At 39.8% G+C, this 11,358-nt stretch overlaps 1 protein-coding gene and 1 non-coding gene across 3 annotated transcripts in view; both read left to right on the forward strand.

Moving 5' to 3' along the window:
- The first annotated feature begins 309 nt into the window (after positions 1-309).
- Positions 310-381, forward strand: TRNAA-UGC. Its single transcript has one exon. It is a non-coding gene; the product is annotated as a tRNA-Ala (tRNA).
- Positions 382-633: 252 nt separating this feature from the next.
- IFT172 (intraflagellar transport 172) overlaps positions 634-11,358 on the forward strand; it is a 3,348,311-nt gene continuing 3,337,586 nt past the window's right edge. For both annotated transcript variants that reach the window (XM_044075467.1, XM_044075468.1), the window contains exon 1: positions 634-1,032. In XM_044075467.1, coding sequence (XP_043931402.1) covers positions 994-1,032 — 39 coding nt within the window. In that variant the 5' untranslated portion in view covers positions 634-993. The remainder of the gene's footprint in view (positions 1,033-11,358) is intronic.

Consider the following 11,358-nt stretch of genomic DNA (forward strand, 5'->3'; position numbering starts at 1 on the left):
AACACGCTGTCATACATAGTGTGCCAAAACTTACAGAATAGTACTTCGAACAACACTTGTACGTCCGTAGTAAACGTGTATGAAGACTTCTAGGGTAGAGATCTCTTCAAGCACACAGAATAAACACATCAGTAACTACCAACATATTAAGAATAAGACAGGTTACAACATATAATGTGATGAAACATCCTCTGTGCTTTTATTTCTAACATCTACTTTACTTACACTTTCTGTAATAATATTAACCATTGCCGGAAACATTTCTTTCCCTTAATTCAAATAAAGTATTTCCAAACGCAATTAAAATAAGGGGATGTAGCTCAGTGGTAGAGCGCATGCTTTGCATGTATGAGGCCCCGGGTTCAATCCCCGGCATCTCCACTTTTTATTTTTCCACTTCGTCTCATTTATTTGGATATAATAAACATTAAAGCAAGGACAGAAAAAAAAAAAAAAAAAAGTCACCGAACAAGTACATCACGTTCCCACAAAGAATCAACACTTCGAACCTCTCAGCCCCTTCACTTGTCAGCTTGCAAAATAAAGTATTGCAATGTAGTGCCACACCGCCCCCCTTTTTTAATGAAAAACAAAGACAGCAAGAGATGCACGATAAAATAACAAACCGATAATCATGTAGCAATCGTTCGTTCGACTGTTAGCCACACTACTTACTATCTGAAGTAATGCTAACATAAACATAATTAAGAGGGATTAGGACCCAAACTCCCACTTCGCTCATTCAACGATATAACGTCACTACAGTCCATTTATGGTACGTAACGTGCCTGCGTTTTTGTGTGTATAGTTACCTGGGGTAACGGTCGCATGTAGTTACTGATGCTGTAATTCACGGCCTACAACACAGCCGGTTCGGCGAATAGTGTATTCTAATGGGACGGCTGAACTCGAACTAACATATGAAGCCTATTAGGGTTAGGGAAGGAATTTAGTTTGGTCGGATAGGATCTACGGGCATAGCAGGAGCAAATAATGCATCTGAAACACCTCAAAACGTTGCTAAGTCCTCAGGTAACTGAAGCAGTCTTATATTTTAATAAGTGACAGATTTATGCATTTCTGTTTACTATGTATACAGTAGGTAGCCTGGCTGGACTGACCCTAGAATTTTTATTCTTCTGTGAAATGAAAATATATTACAAGATCAAATATTAATATATTGTTTTGTGATATAAACAAGGTGATCTAGACATTTAGAAAAGACAGCTGATCATAGCAGCAATCAGCAATACTTGGTGATAGAAAATCAATTATGCAGCCTTATAAAATAAGCAGTCTTCGCTGTCACGATGTATGAGTACTGTTAATGTGTACAGAGCGTAATATGTTTGTGGTGTGGTAATGGAGTATTGCAATTGCATCCACATGAGAGAGTAAAACATACGTAACTCTGTGAAGGACTTTCTAGGTGTAGTGCTTTTGCTTTTGGAGGCTGGACAGTACTAGTACGTTTGTCTACTCATACGTGCACATGTGAGTTGGAGTGTAATTTGTTACGTTGTATGCAGTGTTTGAATTTTGCTACTGATATTCTGTGCTTTACTTATTTAATGTTTGCTAATCGTGATCTAAATGGACCCATATCAGCCATTACTTTACTTTTACAAAACTAGTGTGTGTAAGTAAAAGTATGTTTGATAATCATGTGGGATTTCTTATGCTTATCCTAATACATAATATATATCTAACTGAGCATTGTACTATTCCGTACAGTAGAGATACTGCAGCCATTGGATTTTCAAGATAGAAAAATTATGAATTTGGGGGAGTGGGATGAGGAGGGAAACAATTTAGCATTTTCATTCAGGTCAGGAGTGAAACTAGCCTTACATGCCTGATACGTTTTTTGGAAGTTCCTAATGGATAAGCATAAGGAATCCCACATTTCTGATGCAGAACAGAAAATACATGTGTCTTGTTTTTTTTTAAGTGCTGGATGGTATATAGTGCAAAAGTGCCTTGTTGGAGTGAGAGATTTAAGAGTAAGGTTTCATTTTAGGTCTTGATTTATAGGGAATATGGAATATAATGACTATCAGTCTCCTACTTTGGACACAATGGAAGAGTCTTCGTGGGTTCTATTCAAGCAGCTTTATTGTATACAAACATCACGATAGAAGTTTACTGACTTTAACTTAAGTAACTTGTATACAAACTAACTACTGCAATCATACATGCTCACTCTCTGGATGCACTGTCAAAATGGCGGTTGGAATAGCATGTGCCTGGTATTTATACGTGCATGTGCAGTCCTTGATGTGCTTCTTAAAGACACATCACATACACTTATCTTCATGCTCCCTCTTTGAGAAATAGATCATGCAACGTTATGAATCTGTTTGTCATGCAGATATCACAGATAGTTCTTTGTTATGCATGTATACAAGACTAGGTACATATATACAGTTAAGTCCATGCTGCTGCGTATTTCACACTGGGTCTGGATATTCGTCCATATCGTGTGACATAAAACTGGGAGTTGGGTTTAGCAACTGGAGCTGTCTCTACAGAATGTTCAAACTTAGAAGCATTTGGAACATCTTCAGGAATGGAATTAGAGGTTGAAACACACTCTGGGATGGGAACGACGTTAGGTACGTTCTGAGATCTACAGTCTATATCACATGAACAATGCTGCAATGATGATTCTGGTACAGGAAGAAGATGTCTGCAATTTCTGCTGTACTCCACACCCTCCGATTCTACAAGGTAGGATCTCGGCTCGGCACATATACCTGTAACTTAACCAATCCGGTCGAAACCTTTCACTGTTTGTATTTTTCACTGTCTCTCCTTCCCTCAATGGATGAAGAAATCTGCTTGGTTTATCATAATTGGACTTCTGGATAGAACGCTTCTTGAATAATTGAGCCTTGATGGTTCTGTTGTTCTTAGCTTTAGGCCTCAGTAAACTGGAGCTAATAGGTAACGTAGTTATGGTTTGTCTGGATAGACGTCTTTGAGCAGGTGAGCCAAGAATATCATCACTGGGTATGTTTCTCTGATTAAGTAAATTCAAAAAGACATTGGTATTGTCATGCTTTGACCTTTCAAATAATTGCTTTGGACTCTGCACTGCCTATTCAACTAGCCCATTTGACTGTGGATATTCAGGACTGCTAGTAACGTGTACAAATTCCCATACTCTTGAAAATTTTTGAAACAACTGACTAATAAATGGAGTACCATTATCAGAAATAACTTTGTGTGGACTACCATGGACTGAGAAATGACGTTTCAACTTAGTAGTAACAGTAGTGGACGTTAGGTTAGGTAGTAAGTCAATCTCAAACCAATTTGAATAACAGTCTTCCAATACTAAGTAGTGTTGATTGTCCCACTCAAAGATATCAGGGGCTACTGTTGACCAAGGTAGTTCAGGAACTTGACTTAGCTAAAGTGGTTCTCTTTGCAAATACAGTCTAGCACTATTGCATACTGAACAAAAAGAAATTACTTTATCAATATCTTTCAGTAATGGAGGCCAACATACTAATTCTCTCGGTCTTCTCTTAGTGGATGCAGAACCTGGGTGACCACGATGCAAAATCTGGATATATTCTTGTTGTAAGGAAGCAGGAACAACAATTTTAGGACATTTGAAAATAATGCCATCTTCCATCAGCATTTCATCTCTGTAAGGAAAATAGGTTTGCACCTCAGGTGGTACACTAGATAGCTTTGACGGCCATCCACCATTAATATAGTGATTGAGCTTTTGCAAAATTGGATCAGTCTTTGTGTGATCTCTTAACTCATCAAGCCTACTGGTAGAAAAATTACACACTGCCATCATGTCAAAGTCAAAATTCCCTGCGTCAAGCTGTTCCGTCATATTTCTGGGAGATCTGGATAAGGTATCAGCTAGATAGAGTAGTTTGTCTTTCGTATAGACCATTTTGAAGTTGTACTTTTGCAAATTGAGCATCATTCTTTGTAATCTCACTGGAGATGAATGCATAGGCTTCTATAGAATAGTAACTAGAGGTTGGTGGTCAGTTCCAATCTGAATAGTTAAACCATAAATATAATCATGAAACTTGGAACATGCAAATACTATTGCCAAAAGTTCTTTCTCAATTTGAGCATACTGCATTTCAGTTTGGGTAAGTGTTATAGATGCATAGGCTACTGGTCTGCCTTCTTGAAGTATAACTGTGTCAGGACCAAATTTTGAAGCATCACAGGAAAGAGTGACTGGTTTGTTCAAATCACAGTATCTTAATGTAGGTGGGGCAGCAATTTTCTGCTTAAGGTCTTCAAATGCCTTCTGGTGTTGTTCTAACCATGACCGTGCAACATTTTTGCGCATCAGCTTTCTTAAAGGTGCTGTCAACTCAATGAAGTCTGGTATAAACTTGCCTAAATAGTTGACCATGCCTAAGAAACGCTGTAGAGCTTGAATATTGTCTGGTGCTGACATCTCAAGAATAGCTGCTTGCTTGGTCGGGTCTGGTCTCAAGCCAGCACTGGTAAATAAATTACTTACATATGTAAGTTCTGGTAGTCTGAATTTGCACTTCAGAGGATTGAGCTTCAAGTTTACTTCACGTGCTTTGTCTAGAACTCTCTTTAGGTTTCTATCATGCTTTGCTTCACCATTGCCTCCAACCAATAAATCATCCACTGTTATGGCACAAGGATAACCCGAAAAAATTTGCTCCATTGCATGCTGGAAGACTTCACTTGCAGAATTTATTCCAAATGGCATCCTTAGAAATCTGTATCTGCCAAATGGGGTACCAAAAGTGGTTAGTAATGAGGATTTGCGCTCAAGCATCACTTGCCAAAATGAACTTTTTGCACCCAAGACAGAAAAGACAGTGGCATTCGGTATTAGGGCTAACCTCTTTGACTGTGAGCATTGGATGATATGGTCTCTTTAATGCTTTGTTCAAATCTCTTGGGTCAATATATATATTCTGATTTCATCTGAGCCTTTCTCGTGAGCTGCTACCATAGACGACACCCATTCATTTGTTCTGCAACTAGACAAATTACACCTTGCTGCACTGTTTTATCCAGCTGAGCCTTTTATCCTGCGTAGCTATCCAAACTCTTCTTGCTGGTCTGACTACTGGAGTGACCTCTGGGTCTAACTTCATGGAATACACAACTGGAAGTTTGCCCATCTTTTCATTGAAAACATCAGCATACTCTGAGAAAATGGCTTCAGAAAAACTGGAACTAAGACATGCACTTATGTGATGAACTTTGGTAAAAGAAAGCAGATTCATTCTGAAACTATCTTTGAGACCCAATAAAGACTGTACTGGCCTTCGGACTACATAGAATAATAAGTTGTAACAGTTCTTGGCCAAATAACATGAAAGCGTCACTGAGTCTTCTGTTTGAATTTCTTCACCTCCATAAGCAACAAGTTTCGCACTACTGGCCACATTGAGTTGTTCATTAGTTCTCACGTTAGCAAATGTGTTTGCTGATATAACATTGCATTTTGAGCCAGTGTCTGCTTTAAACTCTGTGGATTTACCATTGATCTGGACTGTACAAAATGCTTCGCTCTTTGACAGTAATTCACTGCATCAACTCTGTCACCAAGTACTGATACATCATCTACATAGAAAGTTGGCTGCTGCGGCTTTACTTGATCAACTTGCTTTTTTGTGTGACCTTTCTTTGCAACTGTGTGGGGTTTACTTGATTTGCCAACCTTTTGAAAATGGTTCAATTTTTTACACTTGTGACATTGCTGACCAAATGTTAAGCATTTCTCTCGTTTAGACTCATGATTTCCACCATAATTGCAACAGTTAATAATAAAGCTGGACTTAGGTTTTGCTGATTCACGTTTGTATTACTTTAAGAATGCTCCTTTAATTGAACTAGTTTTAGAACTTGCTGGAAAGCTACGTGGTTTCCCTGGTGAGCCAGCAGGGGCTGTAGCTGCCATGTCCTTAGGCCTACTTCTGTTTGTTATGTCATGTGTTGTATGCTATCTACATTTGCTCTGGAGCCTACTGAAACCATGCTCTTGTCACTTGAAAGCATACTTGAGTGTTTTTCTGTCACTTCATGGATTTGACAAATCTCAATGGCTTTACTCAACGTTAAATCACTGTCACGAAGCAAAATCTTTCTCACAGCAGCGCTGTTAATAGCACACATGAGCCTGTCCTTTATTAACTCCTCTTTTAAGTCATTAAACCGACACATTTTGGCTTTGTTTCTCAATTCAGTTATATAAGCTGCAAACGTTTCCCCTGGTTTCTGATCTCTTGTGTAAAGCAAATGCCTCTCTAATGTAATATTTGTCTGGGGGTTACACATTCTCTGAACTTGTGCTTCAAACACTCAGGTTCTTCCCTTGACTCGGCCTGTACCACAATATGATGATTTTCACCTTCTCCCTCATATACTACTGGTGGATACACAAATGAATGCTTTCTGTGGTCTCTGACCCAGCTAAGTTTAGCAAAATGAATACCCTGGTGCATGCATCTTTATCTGAATAAGCTGCTTGTATAAAAATATAATACTCTTGCTCAAATATTCTCCAATCCTCTGCAGTATTCTGATCAAACACAAGTGGTAAGGGCTTTCGAAATACGTCTGCCATATTAACACATACCAGTGAAGGGTTTTGCAAATAAGCACGAACACATACACATTATGCCAGTATTTGTAACTTTGCCCAATAGCACAACAAGCCTCTGTGTAAGTGAACTTTGGAAAATAAGTCTCTCGGGCACTGTAATACTCTCGAAATTACTGTCTTAGTGTAAGAAACATATAAAATAACTGCACGATATGAATGAACTGGGCAAGAGAAGCTCAGAGTCGGTAACATTTCAAAGTAATTGCACTTTGTGAATAAACTGTGCACAGCACAGTGAAATTTCCCAAAAATGGCGGTACATTGCTAGACAATTCTTTGCAGTGCAAGAAACATTCTGTAATGGTGGAACATTGTGAATGGACACACCCAGCACAAGAAACTTTTCAAAATGGTTATACTTTGACTGTACTTAATGAAATAGTTCCACTTTGCTCACAAACAAACTATTCGGAATACATATACAGTAGTAAGCACACACTGTAAGCACTTTTAAACACTTTGAGATACTTCAAATAACTCTAGTTATGCCCTTGATACAATACAAAACCATAGTTATGCCAAAACACAGCACTTTGCCAAAAAACATGCAGTTACCTTGCTTTATGTATGCTTAATGTGTCCTTTTTGCCCTTATTATATTTGTTTTGCTCGTTCAATCTCTTTTCATGTCCATTGTACTTTTTCTTGTGCTCGTTTTACTGTAAACATGCTTGCTTTGCCTTAAACATACTCATTTTGCTTTTAAATACTCATTTTACTTATCTAATTTTGTCAAAGATCTTAAACCCTTAGTTAATAAACCTTTTGTGCCTCCCACTTGCTTAATAATGTGGTTTGTGCCCTTGTAATGGTCTGTTTTGTCTTTTTTTTTTTTTTATAAAATAAGCAGTTTGTGCGTATTCCAATTACCTTTAATTCTTTTCTGGCTCTTTTTCGTGCTCGTTTCCTCAGTTTACCTTCACTGTCATCTCTGCACCTCATGGCTTTGAGTATTATTCTCTGTCATCCTGGTTCTGACACCATGTTGTTCTCCTACTTTAGACACAGTACAAGAGTCTTTGTTAGTTCTGTTCAAGGAGCTTTATTGTATACAAACACATTACAATAGAAGTTTACTGACTTTAACTTAAGTTAACTTATATACAAACTAACTACTGCAATCATACATGCTCACGCTCTGGCTGCACTCTCAAAATGGCACTAGGAATAGCACGTGTCTGGTATTTATATGTGCACGCTCAGTCCTTGATACGCTTCTTAAAGACACAGCACATACACTCTGATCTACAATGACCAAGCTTTAACACCTTAAAAATCAGGCAAGTGTATTTTGAAGATATTGGACGTGTGAGTAACTGAACATATAGCTGTTATTTCAACTCATCAGTTGCTTTATCTGAAGTTGCTGAACATATGTTGGGGGAAACGGTCTCTGCAACAGAAAAATGCTCATGTACAGATTAGTCCACAGTGCAAGTAAAATGTCCAAATATAAAACCAGCTAAGAGGAATTTGTTGCAGGCCCAAAATGACAATGTTCCACCCACAGCATCTCACTCCAGGGCCACAATTATACTGACTCCCTAGAGTTTCCCCTCTCTAGGCATTTATAGATACCATTCCTTGGAAACCATCTCTAGGCTTGAAGATACATCTCCAGTTAAGGCACAGTGACACTACCCACTTGACCTCCAGCCCTGGACAGGGGGCCTCCTTCTTGAGATTCTGATAAGTGTAGACTCTACTGAATCTACCACACACAACAGTGAACCTCCCCATTGTGATTGTAGTGAATCTTATGCAGGGGACTGACTGCCTCCACCTCCATGAGATTCTGTCAAATCTACCATGGCTTATAATGGCCCCTTTTTTAAACAAGAGGAAATTCAATAACTGGCCTCTTAATGACTCCTTAACCCACCATGTAAGAATATATTCTCTAATGTGTAGCAGTACCTGATTGCTTTTAACGGAGCAGCGGCATTCACATATTTGCATCACCTAGTGTCATTATAGTGCTGAAAATCCAAAATACATATTGTATTTTTACATTATCTGCATCATATATAACATTCAGTACCTCAGAATCGTACAACAGGAAGGAGAAGACTGGACTGGTAATATAATTTGAAACAAACTGGCCTTCTGTAAGGATGTATTCAATTTTCAGAGTGAATACAATAAATCTGTATATTATGTTAGAAAGAATCTGAATCTTGTATAGGTTTCTGGAGCAGACACTGGCAAACAATGGGATAACTATGTCCAGTTGAGCTTGCAATGTACCTTTCCCAGTAACCAATCTGGCCTCTTTGTTTTTTTTTTTTTTCCCTGAGGAATACACATTATATATAGGTTTATATTAGGTACTAGGCTATTGGCCCTAGGGTCTATATAAGCCTAGCCAAACGGTACCCTTGCTTTTGCCACCCAAGAAAATTATTTTCCTGTGCCCCTGTCAAGCAGAGCCACAGAAGTGATCCCCGGGGTGAATTTCCTATCTCCCATCCAATCATCAAGATTTTTCTTGAAGAGTGCTAATGAGGAGCTTTGTTTGATATAGATAGGTAGTTTGTTCCAGAGTATGAGAAGTCTCTGGGACAGGAATCTGTCCCTCCTGCATGTTCTGTTTATTGTGGTGACAAGGTTTAGGTCCCTAGAGTGTATAGCTCGGAGGGATTGGGATTTCTTTACTTGGAGCATGTCCAACAGCTCTGGGTTTGGCATAGCTTTCTATGTTAGGCAGAGATCACCACTGAGTAGGCGATATGTGACAGAGTAAAGCTGGAGTTTTTTTTAGACGGTCTGCGTAGGGCATCTGTTTGAGGCCGGTAATCCTCTTTGTGAGGTATTTCTGTGGTCTTTCCAGTTGTTGTAGATGTCTTGTGAGGTACATACCAAAAGGGGTGTTGTACTCTGTAATGGGCATATAATGAGTGATGAGTAGAAGGGAACAATTACCTCTTTTTTTTTTTTTTTTTTTCTGGATGAGAAACCTTTTGTAATGAGGTGTGCCACATAGAAGGATTTTCTGACTACTGTGGCAATGTGATTATCAAAAGAGAGACTGCTGTCCACCTGTGTCCCAAGGTCTCTCGTCACACTTTTGGTGTTAAGTAAACTGCCACCTATGTGGTAGTTCATGGGTACAGAGTTTTTACCAAAAGGGATGACAATGCACTTTTTGGCATTGAGCTTGAGGCCATGGCTTTGACACCAGGCTTCTGTCTCAGTGAGGCCCTTTTGTAGGCTGTCCACATCATTAGGAGTTTTGATTATGGCTCCTAGTTTGCAGTCATCTGCGAACTTTGTTAGCCAAAGACCTTCTGTGTTATCCTGTCCTTCAGAGAAGTAGATACCAAACAGGAGAGGACCCAGGACTGAACCCTATGGTACTCCACTTGTCACTGGTCTGAAGTTGGATTTAGAGTCTGCTACTTTCACAGTGTGGGTTCTGTCAGTGAGCCAATTGGCAACCCATCTTGTGACATAGGGATTTATACCTAGTTTAGTGAGTTTGTCTATAATTCTAGAGTGGGGGATGGTGTTGAAAGCCTTGGCGAGATCTAGATAGGCTGTGTGAACCACCTTACCCTCATCTACGGCTTTGGTGACCACTTCAAAGAAGTCTGTCAGGTTTAGGAGACATGACATGACATGATCTACCTTTTACAAACCTGAACTGGGTAGGGTCCAGAGTTTGGAGATTACCAGTGTCATTGTTTATAAGTTCCATGATGATACGCTACACAGCCTTGCAGACCAGGCTCGTCAGCCTTATGGGATGGAAGTTCCCGGGGTCCATGGTGGCTCCCCCCCTTGTGGAGTGGGATAACGGTTGCTGTGCGCCATTCAGCAGGCACAAAGCCTGTATTGAGGCTATGATTGAACATGGTACTTAGGTGGGGTGCCAGTTCATTCTGTAGTTCATGTAGAACGCAGCCTGGGATGTTGTCTGGTCCCATGGATGCTGTGTTCTTGGCTTTGGAGAGTGTGGTTTTTACCTGTGCAGCCATGATTACAGGAACTTTGCATTCTTCCTGTATAGAGATGGGCTCTTTAGGGGTTGATAGGGGGATAAAGTTAGCACTGAACCTATCTGCCAGGATGTTGGAAATATCAGTTGGGCCTGTATATTTAGTGCTATTGTGCTTTAACTCAGAGCAGATCTGAGTGTTGCCATTGAGATTCTTGACATAGCTATAGAATGTTTTGTGGTTGTCGTTAGAAGCAGTGGCAATTTTGTTTCCGTAACTAGCTTTGGAGGATTTTATCAGGGATCGCAGCTTCTTATTGAGGCTGACCAGGGAGCTCCTCCACTCGTGGGATTTTACTCCCTTTTGCAACAGTTTCTTCCTGCTGTTGTACAGTTTGTTTAGGCAGGGGACCACCAGATTGGCTTCCTTTTCTTGGAGGATAGCGCCTTGGTTCTGTTTGGAATAGCACGATCCATGCACTCATGTAAGTGCTTATAAAGTGCAGTTGTGTAGGATTCAGTAGTCGTAACTTTATTGACCATTTGCATGGGTGTCATGAAGTTCACCACTTCTGTCTTAAGAAGCATGAAGTTGGCTTTGGGGAAATTATTTACCATGGTTTCCTTAACGGGGGGTGGGGGCAGGATGTGGATATCTAGGGTAATTAGCTTATGGTCGGATCGGACCAATGAGGCGTTGACTTCAGGTGTGGAACACTGGTGACTCATGTTGGTAATGACTAGATCTAGGATATTGTTGCCCCTGGTGGGGGTGTGGATA

The sequence above is a fragment of the Protopterus annectens genome, chromosome 6.part1 (assembly GCF_019279795.1).
Source record: "Protopterus annectens isolate FY-2018-M chromosome 6.part1, PAN1.0, whole genome shotgun sequence".
Classification (NCBI taxonomy): domain Eukaryota; kingdom Metazoa; phylum Chordata; order Ceratodontiformes; family Protopteridae; genus Protopterus; species Protopterus annectens.